Source organism: Pseudophryne corroboree, chromosome 4 (genome assembly GCF_028390025.1).
Source record: "Pseudophryne corroboree isolate aPseCor3 chromosome 4, aPseCor3.hap2, whole genome shotgun sequence".
Classification (NCBI taxonomy): Eukaryota; Metazoa; Chordata; class Amphibia; order Anura; family Myobatrachidae; genus Pseudophryne; species Pseudophryne corroboree.
Window position 1 is genome coordinate 148,163,062 of NC_086447.1, and position 26,811 is coordinate 148,189,872.

Here is a 26,811-nt window from a genome sequence, read left to right on the forward strand (position 1 = left end):
CCTCTTTTTTTCTTTGCATCATGTGCTGTTTGGGGACTATTTTTTAAATCTGCCATCCTGTCTGACACTGCAGTGCCACTCCTAGATGAGCCAGGTGTTTGTGTCGGCCACTTGGGTCGCTTAGCTTAGTCACACAGCTACCTTATTGCACCTCTTTTTTTCTTTGCATCATGTGCTGTTTGGGGACTATTTTTTAAATCTGCCATCCTGTCTGACACTGCAGTGCCACTCCTAGATGGGCCAGGTGTTTGTGTCGGCCACTTGGGTCGCTTAGCTTAGTCACACAGTGACCTCGGTGCAAATTTTAGGACTAAAAATAATATTGTGAGGTGTTCAGAATAGACTGGAAATGAGTGGAAATTATGGTTATTGAGGTTACTAATACTATGGGATCAAAATGACCCCTAAATTCTATGATTTAAGCTGTTTTTGAGGGTTTTTATAAAAAAAACACCCGAATCCAAAACAAACCCGAATACGACAAAAAAAATTTCAGGGAGGTTTTGCCAAAACGCGTCCGAATCCAAAACACGGCCGCAGAACCGAATCCAAAACCAAAACCCAAAACCCGAAAAATTTCCGGTGCACATCACTAGTTTTTATACCCTTTTCACATTTAAGAATCACTCAAATGTATTAAAGGGCATTTGGAGCATGCGATAATTGATACATCCATGCAAAGCACTCAATTATCGCAGTACGAGTTTGGTCGAGTTTATCATCTGTCATCCGCATCATCAGATGCGGATGGTGATAAATAGACCTCTAAAAATGTCCTTTAAGTGGAGAAAGAATGTTGAACCTAAAAAAAAAGTTAGCTATGCAGTGTCTAGTTCCTGAGCCTGAACCCTATGTATGAGAGAAGCCATAAAATATTTGGCATGATTGCATTTTCATAAAAAACTGCTCCAAACCCTTTAATTGTCATTTTTTTTTAGTAACCCACATCGCATTCCCCATACTTATAATGGGAAATGCGACATCGCCGAATTTACAAAAAAACAAAAAACAAAACTCTGCAGTATGCTCAGGCTGGCGAGATCACAGGGCAGCACTGTGATAAGGAGCCATTTGCCCAGCTTTCTATGCCCCTGGAAGATAAAGCTGTGCGGGGACAAGATTCCAGTGATCAGTTCTGTGTGCCCGATGAACACACAAGCTGATCACAGTATAAACACAAAAAAAAAGTAAAAAAAAAAACAATATACTCACCAGTGCAGGAAGCCGGTGTCTGCTGCTCTTGTGAGGGCTGCTGGGCGCCAGGTCCTCCATATGCTGCACTGTTACCCCCGGTACAGTAAAATGATGCTGCAAAGTGGCAGCTCACTTTACAGCACTGGGGCTCACAGCACAGAAGGAGGACCGGCATCCGGCAGCCTCCTCGAACAGCAGACACCGACTCCAGCAACTGGTAAGTATAAATCCGACGGAGGGGGGTGGCTCTTTTGTGGCACAAGGGTAGTATCGAGGGGGGGAACCCGGCGCTGGTAGCGATGGACCGCGGTGCGTGTGCAGCAGGACATTGGGGTATTTGTTATGAAAAAACACTGATGATGCTGCAGAGAGGTATGCAGGGACAGAGCTTTATCACAAGCTCTGTCCCTGCATGTGATAATTGATACATCCATGCGATGTACTCAATTATCGCAGTACGAGTTTGGTCGAGTTTATCACCTGTCATCCGCATCATTAGATGCGGATGGTGATAAATAGACCTATAAAAATGTTCTTTAAGTGGAGAAAGAATGTTGAACCTAAAAAGATTTAATCTATGTGGTAGTATAGTTCTGGACCCTGAACCCTATGCATGAGAGCCATAAAATATTTGGCACCAATGCATTTAAGGGAAACTTGTAAAGCAGTGCTGGATCTAGATTTAGGTACAAAAAATGGAGAGAAAAGCCATAGCTACTGTAATAAGTACTATTTGTTTTCAAGTTTTAGCAGAGCAAGAGAGTGAGCTTGAATGTTTTTGTACTAAAATGAGAAAACATGACAATCAGCTATCTGTTCTCCAAGCATGTGTGCATGGACAGGAAAAATAGTAGCAAGTGATGGTTGAGTAGTCTGCTGGGTACATTGTGAATGTAATGAATAAAACACAACACAGGCTGAGAATGAACAGGGTTCTAATCCTGTCTATGTGAGTATGCTCACACAAAAGGGGGAACGAAGCGCTGTTCATGAGTTTAATTTGGAGTCCTCCGATGAGGAAATTCAGTATAAAGAGACAGCACAGGGACTACTGCATTTTATGACATAACATTAGACTGACTTTTGTGCAATAGAAAATGCAGATTACAGTGAGGACGATTAAACTGCATAAAACACGTTGGTGAGAATGAAACAGGTGGAGACAGCAAGTGTGAAGGCTCTGATAGTCACCCCATAGAAATGATACATAGAAATGATACATTCTTCCACATAGGATTTACCAGATACAAGAGGAGGGAGTAGTGAAGTTTTAACAAAGTCAGTTTCAAACAATAACATTTACACTACAAATGGGAATTTATTAGAACAAGATCAAGAAACATAGATGTCAGAGCATATGCATGTTACTGAGATATTTCATGCAGATGAGTCTGTGAAAATGGCAGTAAGGCTTAAGTGATTTATTAGAACTTTATGTTTCTTACAAAATGCAGTTGACCGGTAAGATAAACAGTGACACTGCTAGATGGGTTATCAACCACTGAACAGTTTGCAGTGCGTGATAAAATGAAGCAGAATCTGGATATAACATAGATCTCTTTTGAGTAGGTCACACTAATACCCCTTTCAGACATCCTCCAAAATCCTAAGATTTTGCACAGGAACGTGCATCAACCCGGGATTTGGTATGGCTGAAAGGCACCAACCCAACCCTGCTGACCCTGCAATTGACCAGGGGTTTTCCCGGGACGTAGACAACCCGGCTTAGGTCTGAATGGTGCGACCCAGGAATTTGCTTCAGGTTTGCACCTAGATGCCTCTGATTAGTGTTGGACTGCCTGGAAGGGGAAGGGGTACATGGAGGGGGCATGCAACAGCTACTGTGGTCCATGCTGCAGTGTGTAGTAGAAGCAACTGGCGCGGCCAAGCAACAGAGAGGTTGCCTGTTGTCATGAGGTCTGGTGGCTGGTGTGTGACATGTGTGTGTGTGTATGAGTTTGGAGTGTATGTGTGTGGGTATGAGTTTGGCATGTGTGTATATGACATGTATGTGTATTTTTGAGTGTGACATGTGTATGTGTAAGACGTGTGTGTGTGTGTAAGACATCTACAGTATGAGTGTGGCACGCATGTGTGTATATATGTATGTGTATATATGACATGTGATATAAGAGTAGCCTGGTATGTCCTGGCTTTTAGTATGCCATATTATTTGTCCATTTTCGCACACGGGGAGCCACCACCCCCTAAACCACCCCTAATACTCAGTTCCATCTTAATATATAGGCACACTGGGCAGGTGCCCAGTGCCCCACAATTGTAGGAGACTTCGAGCAGGGTTGAGTAAGGCATTATTTTCTACCTGCCTTCCAGCCTGCAGCTAGTGAATGTCTGTCAGCATGCTGATTGGTGGATGACTGGAGCAATCCACCATTCAGAGTCCTGACACCAATTTACTGTATGGAGGAGAGACAGCGCATGACTACAGGAGAGGCAAGTTATGTTTTTTTTATGTGTTCCCATGAACCTGCGGGTAGGGGCCCCAGTGTTTTGCTTAGGATAGATCCTACAATGTTGTTAAGACTGTCCTGCTAATACCCACCCCATAAGGTAATAAAAATTAAGTACAACAATATACCATAGCTTCTCCTGGAATCACGCTGATTGTGTCCTGTCTCCACATTCTTTGATCTGAGTGTCTAACTGAATTAGTCAATGGACCCCACCAGCAATCATGTACATCTATGAAATGACCCTAGCTAAGTATTACACCTTTTTTACTTTACATTATTCCTGTTACATTGTGCTCTGTATTTACTTTCACTGCTATTCCTGTGTTATTAATGCCCCATTGGGAAAACTCTAACTTGGAGTGTCTATGCAGGAAAAAGTGTAAAGTGAATATACATTGAGAAAGTAGTGTAAAATATTAGTAGAAAACCCATAACATGAAGATGATTTTCATACTTATACATTCCTACTTTTTAATGGTACCCGAGAAGTGGGAGGAATCCAGGAGGTTTGACTACTCTACCAGGAGCATGAAGAATTCCTCCAATTACTTGGGTTTCCTTCAAGTTTTGGGAGAGTAGGCAAGTACTGTATGTTCTTACTTAACTTGTGCATTTGTGTGAGGAACAGGTATGATCTGCACATCTGCAGTTGCAAAACTAGAATAGTGGAATGCACTTGTGTGTATGTGTAGACAGAAGATAATTTGTGGAAGAAATATGTGTTGTTCCTCTATATTTTTTCCTAATGGTAGAAGAGGAAAGGTCCTGTTGGGCTTCCAGGGCTAAAACACACATTTACTAACATTTAAAAACTAATATAAAAAATAATCTATTAGAAAATGTGTGTTTTAGCCCTGGAAGTCCAACATCAGTTAAGATTGATATTAATTGATTAAAATCAATGAAAATCAACCTTTAGTAAATATACCCCATAGTTAGGAGTTGCAAATAATATTTTCCCAAGTTTATATGGACACTTATAAATGAAAACAGATAGAATCAAATTTACCCTAAAACATGCTATAAACTCTCATTTGTTGAAATACGCATGCTAGCTATCATTTATCATTCTTTAATAAAACTTTAAAAAATTCAACCCTGTGGCAAATTTTAACAGCCTCCTATGCTTTCTTACGGCCACTAACAGCACTCCGGGCAGTAGAGAGCCTGGCTGGATCCAGGCACTTTTCAGGGTGTGTGGCCTAATCGCACGAGGTGCAACCATGCACCCTTACAGAAAAATTGTTTTAAGCACTAATCTGCCAACTCTGCAGCCAAGCACACAGCAGCGTGTAGCCATACCAGTTGGGTTTAGCTGCGTAAAGCGGCAAAACCCAACTAAACAAATGGGCGCAATGTGAAAAGTCCCATTTGGGTGCCCAAACGGGTCACTTTTCATGCATTTCAGCTCGCCACCTTCAGGGGTAGCGAGCTGAAATGAAGTTCTGCAGAAATATCCGAATAGCTGCCAGCAGGCGGCGTGGGTGCGTGGACCCTCAAAAACAATTGCATTCCCTCCATTGTTTGGAAAAAGGAGCACAGGTAATAATTATTATAGGTTATTCCTGACATGAATTATTGCAAAGCTCGCAGAGTGTGAGTGACCACTGCATAATAATGGAGTGTGGTAGCATTAAAAGGCTGAAAGGAAGCATATGGAGGCAGTATATCTCTTCGGTCCTAAACATTCATAGGCCACATTGTCTTGAATATTGATTAAATTGCAATTCCCAAAAGGACTACATGTAGTGTACTTTGTGTACGTTTACATACTGTAGGTGCACACAGGTCTACAAAACAATGCCTTAATATTCTTGTAAGCACGGCATTTAAAAAATAAAAATATTTTTATTTGTTGTTTACATAAATTATGTTTTGGATGATAACGATTTGTCTTAATAATACGTTTTTCAATCTTAACACAAAAAGTGCTCTCATGAGTGTTTATCTATAAATAAGAGGACTCCTGATTATATCAAATTACATGTTGAAATCTCAATTTATTGTCAAGTGTATCTCAAATGATTTCATTTCCATAGCAATGACAGAGAGCATGAGAAGGGAAAAAAGATCAAGTATTACGGTGAGATTTTTTAGATATAAAGTTGTGCTATTGCAGGCCAATAATGTTCCTTGGGCTGGACCCTCTGCATACAGTATGTGAGGTCATCATGTGACGTGATCTGATGGAGCCAAAAAAAGGAACAAATATAGATAATGGCAATTTAATAATGAAATAGAACCTATACCCCTATTTTTCTTATCAATTTGGCCAATGTGTTCTTGTGGACCAGAGATTATTCAGAGGATTTTATGTTCTTGCAAGACTGTGGAATATGTTTTTACCACAAAGACAGGAAGTATATTTCCTTAAAGATAAAATGGTTACTATAAGATGTGTTAGATAGCCTTTTATGATCTGCAGGAAATACAGAAAGAACAGGTATACTGTCAATCAATTCTCCTTTGAAGACAGGTGGCATGGTCTTTAATCTAATGTGAATTCACTGACTGGTGCTACAATGAAAATCTTCTGTTCAGCTACACCCTTCAAAATAGATTTACTGTTCATCAGGGTTCCAAGTAGATGTGGCTCTCCTCGTGCCGTGAAACTACAACCAGAGAATATTGTCTTTTGACAAGTGCCTTTAGTCCTATTGGAGAAAGAGTGCTACATATATAAAATTCTTCTTCTTTTTCTTCTTCCTCTTCTTCTTCTTCCTCTTCTTCTTCTTCTTCCTCTTCTTCTTCTTTCTCTTCTTCTTCTTCCGCTTCTTCTTCTTTTCAGAATGTTGACACCAGAATGTCTGTATGAACAAAATGTCAACACTCAAAGTATCATCATTCACAATGTCGACATGGCCATAATGGTGACACTGTGAATGTTGATGGGCAGAATGTCGACAGTCCATTTTAGTGTTAGGTGTAGGGTTAGGCCGTGTTTAGGGTTGGGGTAAGGTTTGAGATAAAATCAATTTAAAATGGTATGTCAGCATGCTCTCTACATTCACGATGTTGATATTCTGGCAATGTTGACATTGTGGCAATGTCGACATTGTGTCTTTAAACATTTAACATGTCTAAATTCAGAATTTTAACATTCAGACCATGGCGACATTTTAAATGTCGACATTTTGTACCACACCATGCAGTGACACTGTTGACACTGTTACTGCTGTTGTCATGGATTAGTCTACTAAGCAGAAGTATCTCAGTAGTAGAACTGGCAATAGTGGTACTTCTACTTTGAACATCTCTTTCAAAGGCTAAGTTAAAACATGATGATAACAGTAATAGGATTTTAATACCTACCGGTAAATCCTTTTCTCTTAGTCCGTAGAGGATGCTGGGGACTCCAAAAGGACCATGGGGTATAGACAGGATCCGCAGCAGACATGGGCACTTTAAGACTTTAAATGGGTGTGAACTGGCTCCTCCCTCTATGCACCTCCTCCAGACTTCAGTTATAGGAACTGTGCCCAGAGGAGACGGACATTTCGAGTAAAAGGATTTTGTTAAACTAAGGGTGAGATACCTACCAGCTCACACCACCACACACCATACAACATGGCCTGTAACTACAACCAGTTAACAGCATGAACCAAAACGATCAGCAACCGGCTGACCTTAACCAAAACACAACCATTGTGTAACATAAGCAATAACCGTTAACAAGTACTGCAGATAGAGCCTGCACTGGGATGGGTGCCCAGCATCCTCTACAGACTAAGAGAAAATGATTTGCCGGTAGGTATTAAAATCCTATTTTCTCCTTCATCCTAGAGGATGCTGGGGACTCCAAAAGGACCATGGGGTTTATACCAAAGGTCCAGACCAGGCGGGAGTGCGGATGACTCTGCAGCACCGATTGAGCAAACATGAGGTCCTCATCAGCCAGGGTATCAAACTTGTAGAATTTCGCAAAAGTGTTTGAACCCGACCAAGTAGCTGCTCGGAAAAGTTGTAATGCCGATACACCCCGGGCAGCCGCCCAAGACGAGCCTACCTTCCTAGTGGATTGGGCCTTCACCGAATTCGGTAACGGCAATCCAGCCGCAGAATGGGCATGCTGAATTGTATTACAGATCCAGCGTGCAATAGTCTGCTTAGAAGCAGGAGCCCCAACCTTGTTGGAAGCATACAGGACAAACAGCGCCTCTGTTTTCCTAATACGAGCTGTTCTGGCTACATAAATTTTCAAAGTTTTGACCACATCGAGCGACTTAGAATCAGCCAAGGCTTCAGTAGCCACAGGTACCACAATAGGTTGGTTCATGTGAAACGAAGAAACCACCTTTGGGAGAAATTGTTGACGAGTCCTCAATTCCACTCTATCAACATGGAAAACCAAGCAGGGGCTTTTGTGAGACAAAGCCACCAACTCTGACACCCGCCTTGCGGACGCCAAGGCCAATAGCATGACCACTTTCCAAGTGAGAAATTTCAACTCAACCTTTTGTAAAGGTTCAAACCAATGTGACGTCAGGAACCGTAACAACACGTTAAGGTCCCATGGAGCCACCGGGGGCACAAATGGAGGTTGGATGTGCAGTACCCCTTTCATGAAAGTCTGTACTTCTGGAAGCGAGGCCAATTCCTTTTGAAAGAAAATAGATAAGGCCGAAATCTGCACTTTAATGGAGCCTAACTTTAGGCCCGCATCCACACCTGCTTGCAAAAAATGGAGAAAACGACCCAGCTGAAATTCTTCCGTTGGCGCCTTCTTGGATTCGCACCAAGACACATATTTTCTCCAAATACAGTGGTAATGCTTCGCCGTTACCTCCTTCCTAGCTTTCAGTAGAGTCGGAATGACCTCTCCGGGAATACCCTTTCGAGCTAGGATTTGGCGTTCAACCGCCATGCCGTCAAACGCAACCGCGGTAAGTCTTGGAACACGCATGGTCCTTGCTGTAATAGATTCTCTCTCAGAGGAAGAGGCCAGGGATCTCCTATGAGTAATTCCTGAAGATCCAGATACCAGGCCCTCCTTGGCCAATCTGGAACAACGAGTATCGCCTGAACCCTTGTTCTTCTTATGATCCTTAACACCTTTGGGATGAGTGGAAGTGGAGGGAACACATAGACCGACTGAAACACCCACGGTGTCACCAGAGCATCCACTGCTATTGCTTGAGGGTCCCTTGACCTGGAAAAATATGTCTGAAGCTTTTTGTTGAGATGAGACGCCATCATGTCTATTTGAGGCAGTCCCCACCGACTTGTCACTTCTGCAAAGTCCTCTTGATGAAGACCCCACTCTGCTGGATGGAGATCGTGTCTGGTGAGGAAGTCTGCTTCCCAGTTGTCCACGCCTGGACTGAAGACCGCTGACAGAGCACTTGCATGTTTTTCCACCCAGTGAAGAATCCTTGTGGCCTCCGCCATCGCTGCTCTGCTCCTTGTTCCGCCCTGGCGGTTTATGTGCGCCACCGCTGTTATGTTGTCCGACTGAATCAGGACGGGTAGGCCGCGAAGGAGATGTTCTGCTTGTAGGAGGCCATAGTAAATGGCCCTTAATTCCATAATGTTTATGTGCAGACAAGCTTCTTGGCTTGACCATTTTCCCTGAAAATTTTCCCCCTGTGTGACTGCTCCCCAACTTCGGAGACTCTCATCCATGGTTACCAGGACCCAATCCTGGATCCTGAACCTGCGACCCTCTAGAAGGTGGAGCCACCACAGGAGAGAAATCCTGGCCCTGGAAGATAGGCTTATCCTCCGGTGCATGTGTAGATGGGACCCCGACCACTTGTCCAACAGGTCCCACTGAAAAACCCTGGCATGGAACCTGCCAAACGGGATGGCCTCGTAGTCCGCCACCATTTTCCCCAGCACTCGAGTGCATTGATGAATCGACACTCTTGGCGGTTTCAGAAGTTCCTTGACCATTTTCTGGATTTCCAGAGCTTTTTCCAACAGGAGAAAGACTCTCTGAAGATCCGTGTCCAGAATCATGCCCAAGAACAACAGCCGTGTTGTCGGAATCCACTGTGACTTTGGCAAATTTAGGAGCCAGCCATGTTGCTGCAGAACCGTCAGGGAGAGTGCAACATTTTTTCTTAACTGCTCCTGTGATCTCGCCTTTATTAGGAGATTGTCCAAGTACGAGATAATTGTGACCCCTTGCTTGCGCAGGAGCACCATCATTTCCACCATTACCTTGGTGAAAATCCTCGGGCCGTGGAAAGACCAAACGGCAACGTCTGAAATCGGTAGTGACAATCCTGAACAGCGAACCTCAGGTACGCCTGATGAGGAGGATAAATGGGGACATGTAGGTAAGCATCCTTTATGTCGACAGACACCATAAAATCCTCCCCCTCCCCCTCCAGACTGGAGATCACTGCTTGGAGAGATTCCATCTTGAATTTGAAACTTTTCAAATACAGATTGAGGGATTTTAAGTTCAGAATTGGTCTGACCGAGCCATCCGGCTTCGGGACCACAAACAGGCTTGAATAAAACCCTTCTCCCCATTGTGATGGGGGTACCTCGACAATGACTCGCTGCTGACACAGCTTTTGTATTGCCACACACACTACCTCTCTTTCCGGAAGAGAAGCTGGCAAAGCCGATTTTAAAAATCGGTGTGGAGGCACGTCTTGAATCTCCAGTTTGTATCCTTGGGTCACAATTTCCAGCACCCAAGGATCCAGGCCCGAGAGAACCCAGACCTGACTGAAAAGCTGAAGATGCACCCCCACCGGTGCGGACTCCCGCAGGGGAGCCCCAGCGTCATGCAGTGGACTTGGCAGAATCCGGGGAGGACTTCTGCTCCTGGGAGCCTGCCACAACCGGCGATCTATTTCCTTTTCCCTTACCTCTTGCCGCAAGGAAGGATGACCCACGTCCTTTCCGGAATTTCTGCGACCGAAAGGACTGCATCTGGTATTGAGGCGCTTTCTTTTGCTGTGGAGGAACAAAAGGCAGAAAAGAGGACTTACCCATGGTAGCTGTAGAAACCAGGTCCGCGAGGCCTTCACCAAACAAAACTCCACCCTTATAGGGCAGAGCCTCCATAACCTTCTTAGAATCAGCATCACCATTCCATTGATGAGTCCACAACGCCCTCCTAGCCGAGATTGCCATGGCATTGGCCCTTGATCCCAAGAGGCCAATATCTCTCGCAGTCTCCTTTAGATAGACTGCAGCGTCCCTGATATGACCTAGTGTCAAAAGTACGCTATCCCTATCCATGGTGTCTATTTCAGATGACAAGGTATCTGCCCACTTTCCAATCGCGTTACTCACCCATGCCGATGCCACGGCCGGACTGAGCAGCATCCCCGTCGTGACATAAATAGATTTCGAGGGAGCTTCCTGCCTACGATCAGAAGGATCCTTAAGGGCCGCCATTTCAGGGGACGGTAGCGCCACCTTCTTAGACAATTGCGCTAGAGCTTTGTCTACCGTGGGTGTTGACTCCAACCTAACCCTATCATGAGAATGAAATGGATATGCCATAGCAAGTCTCCTGGGAATCTGCCACCTCTTGTCTGGAGTTTCCCAGGCCCTTTCAAAAAGAGCGTTCAGTTCATGAGAGTGAGGAAACATTACCTCCGGTTTCTTCCCCTTAAACATACAGTACAGACCCTTGTCTCAGGGACAGCGGGGTCTTCCGTGATATGTAACACGTCCTTTATTGCCACAATCATGTATTGAATACTCTTAGCCACCCTAGGGTGCAACTTTGCATCATTATAGTCGACACTGGAGTCGGAATCCGTGTCGGTATCAGTGTCTGCTATCTGGGTAAATGAACGTTTTTGAGACCCCGAGGGGGTCTAAATGTGTGGCACCACCTTTCCCATGGATTGTCTCCATGCTTGGTTCTGAGACTCCGATTTGTCCAACCTCTTATGCAACAGTGCCAAACTTTTATTTAAAACACTCCACATCTCAACCCAATCAGCAGTCGGCAGTGCCGACGGAGTCACTCCCTCATTCTGTTCAGCCCCCACGCGAGCCTCCTCCTGGGAATAGCATTCAGCTTCTGACATGCCGACACACGTGTACCGACACCCCCAAACACACTAGGCTAAAGGGGACAGACCCACAGTAAGGCCTTTCAGAGAGACAGAGAGGGAGTTTGCCAGCTCACACCCAGTGCCCCACTGGTCTGAAGAATTAAACAATGTCCCAGACCTACAAGCGCTGTTTTATAATAATAATACTTATAACCAACACCAAATTTTGGTGCCCCCCCTTGTTTTTAACACCCTGTTACTTGTGACAGCAGTGAAGGGCCAGGAGCAGCGTCTCTGCAGCAACCTGTGGAGAGAAAATGGCGCTGGTCAGAGCTGGAGTACGAAGCCCCGCCCCCTACATGGCGCGCTTATGTCCTGCATTTTTTTATATACTAATGGGGGTCTCCTAACAGTGCCTCCGCACCTCATATACATGCCAGTCCTTATTTTTTAGGTTTTTATTGCTACCCAGGGCACCCCCCCTGCGCCCTGCACCCATGTAGTGCCTGTGTGTGCAGGAGCGATGGCGCACAGCGCAACCGCTGCGCGGTTCCTCAGGAAGACTGAAATCTTCTGCCGCCTTCACTGAAGTCTTCTTTGCTTCGGTTACTCACTTGTCTTCTTTATTCAGGCTCTGTGAGGGGGACGGCGGCACGGCTCCGGGAACGAGCAGCTAGGTGACCCAAGTGATCAGACCCTCTGGAGCTAATGGTGTCCAGTGGCCTAAGAAGCAGAGCCTTTCAACTCACAGAAGTAGGTCTGCTTCTCTCCCCTCAGTCCCACGATGCAGGGAGCCTGTTGCCAGCAGTGCTCCCTGAAAATAAAAAAAATAGCAAAAGTCTTTTTAGAGAAACTCAGTAGAGCTCCCCTAGTGTGTGACCAGTCTCCTCTGGGCACATAATCTAACTGAAGTCTGGAGGAGAGGCATAGAGGGAGGAGCCAGTTCACACCCATTTAAAGTCTTAAAGTGCCCATGTCTCCTGCGGATCCTGTCTATACCCCATGGTCCTTTTGAAGTCCCCAGCATCCTCTAGGATGAAGGAGAAAATTGAAATCACTTTGTAAATAAATAAATCTTATCTTGTGACATCATGATGACATCAATGAGGATGAGTATGATGAGAAAAATAAATTGCTAAATGAGTGCAAACAGTAATCCATAATCCAAAATACATTCTTGTGGGTTTCCAGAAAAGGATATAAATATCAAAGGAGACTATTGGTGTGGTGGCACTCCCTCTCTCTCTCTTTCTTTCTTTCTTTCTCTATCTTTCTTTCTTTCTTTCTTTTTTTCTTTTTCTCTTTTTTTTCTCTCTCTTTCTTTCTTTCTTTCTTTCTTTCTTTCAGACTTAACTTTTAATTAACATTATCTAACACTACAGACGTACTGCACAACACATAACTTTTAAACATTAATATAAATTCTAGAAGATAGCTTAATCATAAGAGAAATATTGTATCACTAAACGTGTATAGTATTACTGTCATATGTTTCATGGGATATAGATGTAGCAGATGGTAGTGAATGGTTAATGAGAGTACTTTTAATCACATAAGCATGTGCGAAAGAATGATCCTGAATCTGCTGTCGGACATTATAAGGGCAAAATTCCCTTTTTAGATGATGAGATTACAGATAATAAAGTTCACAGATAAGTTTAGTTAAATATACAGTGTGGTGTTGCATATATAAATGGTAACTATCTTACCAGTGTCCTCTCTTATTGAGGAATCTATAAATCTAATCAAATCTCTCACACTTCATAAGACTGACATCCAATCATGGAATATTGGCCCTCATTCCGAGTTGTTCGCTAGCAAGCGGATTTTAGCAGATTTGCTCATGCTAAGCCACCGCCTACTGGGAGTGAATCTTAGCATCTTAAAATTGCGAACGATGTATTCGCAATATTGCGATTACACACCTCGTAGCAGTTTCTGAGTAGCTCGAGACTTACTCGGCTTCTGCGATCATTTCACTGCTTGTCGTTCCTGGTTTGACGTCACAAACACACCCAGCATTCGCCCAGACACTCCTCCGTTTCTCCGGCCACTCCTGCGTTTTTTCCGGAAACTGTAGCGTTTTTTCCCACACGCCCATAAAACGGCCTGTTTCCGCCCAGTAACACCCATTTCCTGTCAATCACATTACGATCGCCAGAACGATGAAAAAGCCGTGAGTAAAATTCCTAAGTGCATAGCAAATTTACTTGGCGCAGTCGCAGTGCGGACATTGCGCATGCGCATTAAGCGGAAAATCGCTGCGATGCGAAGATTTTTACCGAGCGAACAACTCGGAATGAGGGCCATTATTCCAAATGATAGTCACAAAGGATGTTTCTTAGTAAATAACATTAAATTGAATATTAGCAGTTCTATGACTAAAATAAACCAATAAATTATTTTACTAAATCAAGCAAACAATTATATTCTAAAATAATACACTGCTCAAAAAAAATAAAGGGAACACTAAAATAACACATCCTAGATCTGAATGAATGAAATATTCTTATTAAATACTTTGTTCTTTACATAGTTGAATGTGCTGACAACAAAATCACACAAAAATTATCAATGGAAATCAAATTTATTAACCCATGGAGGTCTGGATTTGGAGTCACACTCAAAATTAAAGTGGAAAAACATACTATAGATTGATCCAACTTTGATGTAATGTCCTTAAAACAAGTCAAAATGAGGCTCAGTAATGTGTGTGGCTTCCACGTGCCTGTATGACCTCCCTACAACCCACACAAGTGGCTCAGATAGTGCAGCTCATCCAGGATGGCACATCAATGCGAGCTGTGGCAAGAAGGTTTGCTGTGTCTGTCAGCGTAGTGTCCAGAGCATGGAGGCGCTACCAGGAGACAGGCCAGTACATCAGGAGACGTGGAGGAGGCCGTAAGAGGGCAACAACCCAGCAGCAGGACCGCTACCTCCGCCTTTGTGCAAGGAGGAACAGGAGTAGCACTGCCAGAGCCCCGCAAAATGACCTCCAGCAAGCCACAAATGTGCATGTGTCTACTCAAACGATCAGAAACAGACTCCATGAGGGTGATATGAGGGCCCAACGTCCACAGGTGGGGGTTGTGCTTACAGCCCAACACCGTGCAGGATGTTTGGCATTTGCCAGAGAACACCAAGATTGTCAAATTCGTCACTGGCGCCCTGTGCTCTTCACAGATGAAAGCAGGTTCTCACTGAGCACATGTGACAGAGTCTGGAGACGCCAAGGAGAACGTTCTGCTGCCTGTAACATCCTCCAGCATGACCGGTTTGGCAGTGGGTCAGTAATGGTGTGGGGTGGCATTTCTTTGGGGGGCTGCACAGCCCTCCATGTGCTCGCCAGAGGTAGCCTGACTGCCATTAGGTACCGAGATGAGCTCCTCAGACCCCTTGTGAGACCATATGCTGGTGCGGTTGGCCCTGGGTTCCTCCTAATGCAAGACAATGCTAGACCTCATGTGGCTGGAGTGTGTCAGCAGTTCCTGCAATACGAAGGCATTGATGCTATGGACTGGCCCGCCGGTTCCCCAGACCTGAATCCAATTGAGCACATCTGGGACATCATGTCTCGCTCCATCCACCAATGCCACGTTGCACCACAGACTGTCCAGGAGTTGGCAGATGCTTTAGTACAGGTCTGGGAGGAGATCCCTCAGGAGACCATCCGCCACCTCATCAGGAGCATGCCCAGGCATTGTAGGGAGGTCATACAGGCACGTGCAGGCCACACACACTACTGAGCCTCATTTTGACTTGTTTTAAGGACATTACATCAAAGTTGGATCAGCCTGTAGTGTGTTTTTCCACTTTAATTTTGAGTGTGACTCCAAATCCAGACCAGGTTAATAAATGTGATTTCTATTGATAATTTTTAAGTGATTTTGTTGTCAGCACATTCAACTATGTAAAGAACAAAGTATTTAATAAGAATATTTCATTCATTCAGATCTAGGATGTGTTATTTTAGTGTTCCCTTTATTTTTTTGAGCAGTGTATTATAAGATTCAAAAGGAAATATGTTAGCATTATGTAGCTGCCAATGGCAGTGAATTTTTTCCATTGTTCATCAAATTTATACTTGGAAAAAAAGGGTAAAAAAAAAATCATCCTATTTTCCTAAAATCAAACTCAAAACCAGTACAAAGTGGATGGTTTTGGGAACAAATACAAAACATGGGTTGGTTTCATATCCATTTCTCCTTTCTACAGCCAAATAAAAAAGCAAATACCACAAAACAAAAAAATGAAAAATAAATACTACTTTGATTTTAGGAGCCATTTGTAAAAGTATACTTACTAAGATTCGTATTTCTGCCGATTTCAGTCAAAAGTCGACTGACATTGTCCGTGCAAAATTGCAACTTTTTGAATTTGGTAATTTACTAAGCTACCGTGTTTGTTGAATTCATATTTTCCGATGTCGACGTCATCTGTATTTCTGGTATGTGTTTTCCGGCCGTATGTATTTGTGTTCAGCCGAACATGGATATTTGGATGCATGATTCGTATTTTTCAAGTGCAGCAGTGTTTTGTGGACACTGCGGCCACGTTTTTACATTTACTTTCGGTTTTAAAGGTGATACGTGATTGGTTGTGTAGAATACGTGCGAGTGTCAAAGCACAGCCATATAAATACACCCCAAACAGTCCGAACCTCGTGGGTCTAGTTAGTGGAGAGGTGAAAGATAGTGGTCTGAGGAGCTGGGGAGTGTAGTGCTTTTCTATTTATCGATTTCTGATTGCTGCATTGTGTTTGAAAGTTGTCTTGTTTTTATTGTTGTATTGTTTTTCTGTCAGTTTATATAATTTAGTCTCTTGTCAGTGTTTCTGTGTGTGGTGTATGCTGTGTAGAGGTAGAGGAGGAGTATGTTTTGTTTGTCTTTATTTTTGATTGTTCTGTGTTGTTTGCCTTAAGTATGTCACATGCAAAGGTTAGTGAGTTAGAGGTAAGTGAGGGAGGTGAGGTGGAGGAGGTAAGTGAGGGAGGTGAGGCAGAGGAGGTTAGTGAGGGGGAGGAGGTGGCAGTGGATGCACCGGAGTCCTCTAGTGAGAGTGATGTGGCTCCACAGCCACGCACCGGGACCAAGACAGGGTGCAATGTTAAATTCACTTTCGATGAAAATGTGGCCCTGGTGTGGGTGATTATGAGGTACCATCGGCAGCTTTTTGGGCCAGAGGCTGCTAAAGTCTCATCCCGTAAAAAAATCTGTCATCTGGAAGAAGGTGGTTGATGCTGTTAATAGTGAGGGCTTGGTGAGGTGAACCCAGGAGACCTGTAGAAAGAGATTTTATGATATTAAGCGGCGTGTGAAAGCCAAAATGGCCAAGGAGGCCAAGTCTGCATGACAAACAGGAGGTGGGCGTCCTTTTGTCGCCACTTATTTAGAGTATGAGGAGCTAATGCAGAACCTGATTCCTCCAGAAGTCGTCAGGGGGACTTATGTCCGGGACTCAGATCAGCCCAGGGAGGCTGGTAAATTGTATTTCTTAATATATTCATTTTGAAGATGCATGTGTATTTTTTACATGTATTGGTCAGTAATAATGAAGCATGTTTTTAGTCAAATATTTTTTAAATGTGTATGCTGACAACACTGAAATGTATGTTGAGAAGGTATTGTTTTTTTTGGTCTTAATTTTTTCAGTATGTAATTTATTATACATTTTTCATGGCTTTTGTTGTAGAATCATGCACACCAATCTTTAATATGTTATTTGGCTATTGTGCATAAATAGTATTCCTACCATACTGTGTTTAAATATGCATTGTATATTTCCCAAATGAAAGAGAGGTGGTGATATTTGTAATGCAGGGTTAGTCACATTATGTGTATATATGTAGTTGTATCAAAAGTATGCATACATTTTGGATAATGTTGTTTTTTGTAGACATTAAATGAAAGATTTGTTAACATCTGTTTTGAAATCATGAGTAGAAACATATGTGTGTTGAATCATCTGTTTGGTTAATAATTTAATGCATCATATCTATTTACAGTCTCCAAAAAGTCACAAATAGCCTCTGGCCCTGTCTCCAATTCTACTGAACCTGAGGATGCTGACGACTGCTGGTAAGTACATTAGCATTGGGTGTGTTTCTACATCAATTTGGATACAATAATAATTTTTATTTTTTGATAGGTCCATCCAAACATGTGTTGCCACCACAGAAATGCAGTCTGGGTGTGTCTTTAAGACCAGTACACATCACAATACCACGTTGATGCATGTCGGAGGTATCAGCCGTGCCACCAATGCAACTCCTCGACAGTCCGCAGCCATTGTCACCACATTCATCAAACTTGCCTGTTGAGTAATTTAAAAAAACACAAAAATGACACATACTTTCACACACACACTTTACCATAAGTCAAACATTGGGCAAAATTTTCAAAGATGGACGTTCCATTTAACCAATCAGATTCTAGTTCTCATTTATGTAGCACCTTCTAGGAGGAAAAACATGGAATATGATTGGTTGGTATGTGCAACATCCCATATAAAATAGAACTCCCATCTTAGAAACATTTCTCCATTGTAGTTTCACAGTTTAAGGAGGCAGCTTAGTGACAAAGTGGTGATATAAATAATGCACCGCTAAAAAACGAAACATTATGGTCTTAAATCAATAAACAAAGAAAATAGTTGTGCATACAGTATGTTGTCCATAGCCAGCAAACAAAATCAGAATATAATTTAGGAAATTAATTACCCCAAAATATGGCACATATACAAAATGTGGATATGGACAACATCCACAAATTCCTAATTAAAGTAACTTAACATTTGTAGACCTAGGAAGCAAAACACATAGGAAAATCTTCATGAGTTCATCAAATTATACTTACACACAAGTGGTCTCTCATTTCAGGGGATACCATTCTTCACCCAACTCAGCCAGGACAAGTGCAGGAACCTGACAATGAAGACACATTCACCTTAAATCTCACAGCAATACCACCGCCTGACCCAACAACTACACAATTGTCTATTCTGCCCACTCAAAGGACACCAGAACAGGACATAAGCCCTACCACACCACGACCACAGTCTCAGGTACAGGCTTTTTGGGACAGCCGGTCCACCTAGAAAGCCAACAACCTAGAATGTTTGCGTAGGCAATCCCAATCTATTGGTAGTCAGGCCCATCACATCCCCAGATTATGCAGAAGTAACAGCAGACAAACCACAGAAATCACCAGAATGGCTAACACCCAGTGTCGGACTGAGGCATGTAGGGCCCACCAGGGGGGGGGGGGTGCAGTGGTACGGGCCCATTTTAGGGGTGTGGCCAGTCTGCAGAGGAGGTGTGGCCTGCTACCTCATTGGCTTGACTAACCATTAGAGATTGCAACTTTTGGGCCCCTTCATAAATTTATACAGTAAATTCAGCTGCTGCATGCATGATAATGTACCAGATTAATAACAGATTAATAATAGCAATGCACTGTAGAAAATACACCATGGTCCAGTATAAGGTAACATATGTATAATGTATAATTCAAGTGCACAGTCTAAACCTGATCCTTAGAGCAGGAGATGGGCCCCCAGGCAGTAGGGCCCACCGGTGGTTTCCCCTGTACCCCTGTGGGCCAGTCCAAGCCTGCTAACACCCTGGAAATAATGAGGGCAGTAATAGTAGGATGCTAGACACATACCAAAGAATCATGGATGAGAATCAGAGGCTCCATCAAACCTACCTGCAGATATTAACAGCAACACAAAACACGCAAGAGAGCATGGTCCGAATCATGGAAATCCACACAACAGCCACTAGAGACTTGAATCTCGCTCTAACTACCCTAACCCAGCATCTCACTCATCAATCTAAACAAACAAGTACCAGTTATACAGCCACCTGTAACCTCGCCACCAAGACGTTCTGCCTGAACAAGGGGAATACAGCTTCAGAGGACAACCTGCAAAATAATTTATCTTAATCATGAGTTTGAAATGGACATTGGTAATTTTATGCAAGTAGCATTTTACATGTTCTGGTCACAATTAAGGCCATGGTTTATTTTTTTGTAAAATTTTCAAAAAAATTACATATTCAAAACTAAAACCAAGGTGAATTAATTCTACAGACATTTGAGTCTAGTTGTTAAAGTATATACTGTAATATGCATGGTCACATTCAAGCACTATAGATTACACATGCGGCAGTGGTAAAGTATTGATATAGAGTAGAGTGTCCTTAATAACAGTTTATTCTATTCATAAAAATTACCTTAGGGAGATGTAAAAGCATGGGCAAACATACACAAAGCAAATAAAAAAACACATAGAATACTGTGCTGCTATAATGTTTATACTAACTTTATTGCAGTTATTATAGATTGCAATGTATAATGCATACAGTAAAATGTGGTATGTTGATTAAAAACTAACAATACCACAATAAAACTTACACTATTCTCAAAACCATACAGGGATATTATAACACTTACCTTAGTAACTGGACAGTAGTGATAGTTGTTAAACACACCAGCCAAAAGCAGTTCTATTTGAAATGTCTTCATTTCTACGATATGAGGCCTTCTGTGGTTGAGTTTAAGGTATTTCCATCCGCATTCATAAATACGAATATTTGGAAAATTAATGTGTTGTATGAAACAACAACCGTATTTGACCGATGGTCTATTCATTTGTATTTGTGTAGACGGCCATGAAAAACAATACGAATGGGCCAAACACTGCCGAGTTTAATGTTTAGTAAATCACTGAGATGCCACTTAGAAAAAAAACCACAAACTCGAATGGAATCGGGACCTTAGTAAATTTTCCTATTAGTGTTCTTGACGCAACGGTACAAAATACGCGACGCAAATGTTTTTTGAAGTCACTCTAGGGCTTAAAATTTTGAATGAAAGACCAGGCTAACGTAAAAATAACAGATGTGCTTATCCTTGAGACACAACCTTTGCTACATTTTCATACTGATTTTGTTTTTAGTAAATAAGGTGTATCAGATGCCTCAAGTTAAGAAATAGAAAAATAATAAATCAAGTTAATGGTTTTCAGTGGCTATCTATATAAAACCATAACGCTTAGTTCTAAAACAGATTGTGGAAAAATACACACTTTATAAATATAACAACAGTTTTGAACAGTAGAGCACAAGTGGGTAGTAAATTAAATTACTGAAATAAATTAATAAAGTGAGATTAAGATATACTGTAGGAAGCTTAATCAAATTAAATAATGGGGAGACAACAAAGGAAATAGAATCAAAGCACTGAGCAATGGAAGCAAAAAAGATACAATGAGTATAGAAAATAATCAACAAGTAAAGACAAAAGAAATCTAATTTGGAAAATGTGCTAGATAAAAAAAATCCATTAAGAGGAAATAAGATTAAGCATGATATTTTTATAGAACTGGATAAAAACCATTTAATGGGTGAATCCCCTTTAGGAACAACATTTACTGTATATACTGCATAACACACAAATGGTTCTAAAATACTGTGTATAAACTCTTGTAAATAATATACAGGTTGAGTCTCCCTTATCCAAAATGCTTGGGACCAAAGGTATTTTGGATATGGGATTTTTCCTTATTTAGGAATAATGCATACCATAATGAGATATCATGGTGATGGGACCTAAGTGTAAGCACAGAATGTATTTATGTTACATATACACCTTATACACACAGCCTGAAGGTAATTTTAGCCAATATTTTTTTATAACTTTGTGCATTAAACAAAGTGTGTCTACATTCACACAATTCATTTATGTTTCATATACACCTTATACACACAGCCTGCAGGTCATTTAATACAATATTTTTAATAACTTTGTGTATTAAACAAAGTTTGTGTACATTGAGCCATCAAAAATCAAAGGTTTCACTATCTCACTCTCACTCAAAAAAGTCCGTATTTCGGAATATTCCGTATTTCGGAATATTTGGATATGGGATACTCAACCTGTATTTCTAAATGGTGAGTTACAATGTCATTGTTTATTATCTGCAAGATTTAATGTCATTGCTTCAGGAAAATGTATGTATTATACTGTAAGAATAACTGTCCACTACAATAAATTATTATAGATATAAGAAGTAACCTTGGATTTCAGTAACCTGTATAACAGCACTCAACCTGCCGCATTGTGCTCTTATATGGTCTCTAAACTCTTAGGTGAAATATAATAGTAAATGTAAAAAGCTGTAGAGGTCATTCTACTGGGGATCAAAATATTTTACCATCGGTGATATAAATTATGTACCAAAAAGAAGAAAAATATTGTTGACTGGTGTACCTTCTTGAGCTTGTTTACTTTTACCCAAACTTGAAATCCCCAGTAAGGACAATCTTATTTCTTTATTTAATACATTTTGATTTATAAAATGAAAGAATAATGAAAAAAAAAGTTTTGTCATACCTGATCAGATGGAGAATAGCATTTGTTCACCATTTTCATCTGTTAAGAAAATACATAATTTGTTATCTCATGGCAAAAAAAATAAAAAATACATTAACAAACAACAATGGGGGTCATTCCGAGTTGATCGCTTGCTAGCTACTTTTTGCAGCACTGCGATCAGATAGTCGCCGCCTATAGGAAAGTGTATTTTCGCTTTGCAAGTGTGAGAACGCCTGTGCTGCCGTGCTCTTCGAAAACATTTTGTGCAGTATCTGAGTAGGTCTGAGCTTTGCGCTTGCATTCACTTCAGCCTGTCTGGTCCGTGAATTGATGTCAGACACCTGCCCTGCAAACGCTTGGACACGCCTGCGTTTTCCCAAACACTCCCAGAAAATGGTCAGTTGACACCCACAAACGCCTTCTTCCTATCAATCTCCTTGCGATTGGCTGTGCAAATGGATTCTTCGTTAGATCTATCGCTCAGCAACTATCCGCTTTGTACCCAAACGACGTGCCTGCGCATTGCGGTGCATACGCATGCGCAGTAGTTACCTGATCACAGCGCTGTGAAAAACTGGGGTGCGAACAGGTCGGAATAACCCCCAATATGTCAATAAATTTTATATAGCTAAAATATGAAATACATAACCATAACACAGTATATGCAAAGCTGCTTTACAAATAGCTTAAAAGGGTGTTTCGCCATCAAGTTTAATATTCAGGTTTGTGTGTGTCCTAAAAACATAATAGATCATTATTTTTTCATCAACTTTCATTTGTGTTTTAACCGTGTTATTACGTAATCAGAATTATTAGAGATGTGCGGCGGACACTTTTCGGGTTTTGGGTTTTGGTTTTGGATCTGTATCTCAGTTTGTGCTTTGGATCTGGTTTGGTTTTGCCAAAACCACCCTTTCGGGTTTTGGTTTTTAATCTGGATGCTTTTTGAAATAAAAAAAACATAAAAACAGCTAAAATCTCTGAATTTGTAGGTAATTTTGATCCTATGGTATTATTAACCTCAATAACATTCATTTTCACTAATTTCCAGTCTATTCTGAACACCTCACACCTCACCTAACACCACAGAGGTAGCTGGATGACTAAGCTAAGCGACAAAAGTGGGTGGCACAAACACCTGGCCCATCTAGGAGTGGCACTGCAGTATCAGACAGGATGGCAGTTTTAAAAACTAGGCCCCAAAGATCACATAATGCATAGGAAAAAAAGAGGTGCAAGATGGAATTGTCCTTGGGCCCTCCCACCCACCCTTATGTTGTTTAAACAGGACATGCACAGTTTAATAAACACATCATTTCAGTGACAAGTGGTCCCCCTGGAAAAAGCTTGCCAAGTTCTCCAAATCATAGCTAGCTACAAACATACTTCTTTGATGACTTTTCACATTATGAGATGAGGCAAGAGGAAGAGGACAGTGTCAAGGTGATTAAAAATTAGAGAGGCACACGCAATCAGGAACAACACACCGGCTTTCACCTCCACTCCTATATTGGTGTGAAACGGAAAGATCTTCAACCAAGCAAATATATAATTACCACATTACTGGACAAACTGAAAAGCTAGGGGCTAAAGCCTACAAATTTGTATCCCCTTCTCCATTTTCAGAAATTAAGATAATCTCGGATTTAATGGTGGGCTGCAAATAAACTGGTGTATACCACAGGATCAAGATTGGATATTTTCCCCTCCACGGAGTCTGGAGACTTATTTTATGATTTTTTTTAATTGCATTTTTATTTACATATTTTGTGGCAGATTACTTATTTTTATTTTTCACAGCTCCCAGCCACACGCATGTGAGCATACCTGTGTGTCCCAGTTACACGCATGTGGGCATACCTGTACAGAATGTCTTGTTTAATTTTTTCACTTTTAATTTTTAAATAAAGCAGCCCCTTAGATGTTTTAGCTGCCCCTCATGAGCCCCCACAGCAGCCCCGGATCAGGAAAGTTGAGTACGGGTGGGTTCGGTACAGTACTAAGCACTGTACAGTACTAAGCACAGTACAGTGCTAAGGACTGTGCATTGATTTTTTTGTTATTCAGCCTCTGCCCTAGTGGAGTTTACCACTCTACAGTCAAAAATGATCTCATACTATAAGTAGGACTGTGGGAAGAAGTAATGCTAACCTCTGTGGCTACAGCATGCTTCAGCCCGGTAAGCCAGACATCTTCCTGGCTGTAAGCAACCATGAGACTCCATACTGGGCCTTATTCAGTAACTGTTTGTGCCTCACAGGAGCTCCTGTCCCATCTAGTGCTGCAGTGCAATGGAAAGCTGATGCAATGCAAGATCACTGCTCTTCTAACAATGCAAGGTCTTGCGATAACCCTACGCAGCCCTTAAGAAAATAACCCTGTACAACAAATGCGCATCTTTATAATAAATAATCCCAAAATGTAGAACATCAATAATAAATCAAAATTAAGGTTGACTAATTGGAGCCATTCATTTGAGTGAGTCCATAACATGAAATAATTAAGAAGAACCTCTCTCTAATGCTCTGGCAGAAAATCTCTCTTTTACCTCTCCGGCAGATGCGCTGGACTATGATTCTGTCTCTTTTGAGTCACACTGACTTTAGCCACAAATGTTGTCTCATTGGAAAACACTTTGTCAAAATTGCAATTTCCATTTCCACCTTTGCGGCTATGTTTTCAATAATCGGATGTTGAAGCTTGTTTCATATCTGCTGGTATTCTTTAAACCCAGGATCAAGTACAGCAGAACCCCTGGAATTATATGGCAGCAACCCTGGACTTATACAGCATAGACAGCACCCCTGGAGAATTACACAGCAAAGCAGACAGGCAACAGCATGCCTGGACTTAAATGGCAGTGTGGCAGCACACCTGGAGTGAAAGGGCAGAGGGCAGCACCACATATAGGGCAGCGCCCCTGGAATGATGTGGCAAAGAAAAGATGTGCAAGATGGAATTGTCCTCCCACCCACCCTTATGTTGTATAAACAGGACATGCGCACTTTAACAAACCAATCATTTCAGCGACAGGGTCTGCCACATGACTGTGGCTGAAATTATTGGTTTGTTTGGGCCCCCACCAAAAATAAAAAGCAATTAATATCTCTTTGCACAAACTGGTTCTACAGAGGCAAGATGTCATCCTCATCCTCAGATTTCCCCCTTCAGTGTTTACATCCTCATCCTCGCATAGAAATAATACTGAAACAAACCAAATCATTTAGGTGTCAGTGGACTGCTTACGCTAATACCCAAAGTTTCTGATGAATGCGTTGCAGGCAACATACAGTATAAGGGAGGATGTTCCTAGGTGGTTAACATCCTTACCCCTACTTATTATGGATTGACAAAGGCAACAAATGACTTAATAGCTGTTGTCCAGATTTGTGGAGAAATAATTCCACACCAAAGAGGTTTCTTTTTTGGTATTTTGCCCAGGCATGACAATGTTTTTTTTTTATCCCATGGCCAACAACTGTCTCCACTGGTGCCTTATTCAAACAAACTGCATAACCATCAGAATCCTCATTGTTAACTTCCTCCTCAGTGCCAGCTACACCAATATCCTCCTCATCCTGGTGTACTTCTACAGTGACATCCTCAATTTCAATATTAGCAACTGGACTGGTGGTGCTCCTCCCAGCACTTGTAGTGGGCATGCAAATGGTGGTAGGAGCCTCCTCTTCCCATACAATGTTGTGAAGGTTAGACCAAGACATCGCAACCGTGGACTGTGCCAGCACCCCTGTATTTTCTCCACACCCCTGTCATTTTAGAGCATACAATACAGGGCCAGTGTACCTTTATTTTCACTGCACCCCTTTAGTTTACAGCATACAGGGTCAGTATACTTCTATTTTAACAACACTCCTGCATTTTTACAGCATACAGAACTAGTGTACTTTTATTTTAACAGCAGCACCCCTGTATTTTTACAGCATACAGGACCAGTATACTTTTATTTTAACATCAGCACCCCTGTATTTTTACAGCATATGGACTAGTGTACTTTTATTTTAACAGCAGCACCTCTGTATTTTTACAGCATACAGGACCAGTGTACTTTTATTTTAACAGCAGCACCCTTGTATATTTACAACATACAGGACCAGTGTACTTTTATTTTAACAACAGCACCCCTGTATTTTACAGCATACAGGAACAGTGTACTTTTATTTTAACAGCAGCACCCCTGTATTTTTACAGCATACAGGTCCAGTGTACTTTTATTTTAACAACAGCACCCTTGTATTTTTACAGCATACAGGAGCAGTGTACTTTTATTTTATCAACAGCACCCCTGTATTTTTATAGCATACAGGGCCAGTGTACATTTATTTTCAATGCACCCCTGAATTCTTACAGCATACAAGGCAGGGCAAGTGTACATTTATTTTCACTGCACCCCTAAATTTTTACAGCATACAAGACAGGACCAGTGTACTTTTATTTTCACTGCACCTCTAAAGTTTTAAAGTCAGCACCCCTGTATTTTCACTGCATACAGGAGGACAGTGCCCCTGCCCCCTATTCAACACAGTGACAGCCAGGACAACAACACCCATGTACAGCTGCAGCACCCCTAACAGCACATGAAACACCAGTGACATCAAGGACAGCACCACTAACAGCACAGGGACACCACAGTGACAGGAACAGCACCCCTACAGAGCACACACTGACCCAACCTGACACCACCACCCACAGAGAGAGACAGAGGTCTGTCTCCCTCACTCTCCAAGTCTGGAGGGAAAATGGTGGGGACGCACGGCTGTTTATATGGAATCCAAA

General features: G+C 42.0%; 1 protein-coding gene across 1 annotated transcript in view; it reads right to left on the bottom strand.

The window, feature by feature from the left end:
* The window catches only part of SNTG2 (syntrophin gamma 2), a 1,009,087-nt gene that overhangs the window by 304,248 nt on the left and 678,028 nt on the right, over positions 1-26,811 (bottom strand). Inside the window, exon 11 of the mRNA XM_063915497.1 lies at positions 22,036-22,074. Coding sequence (XP_063771567.1) covers positions 22,036-22,074 — 39 coding nt within the window. The remainder of the gene's footprint in view (positions 1-22,035; positions 22,075-26,811) is intronic.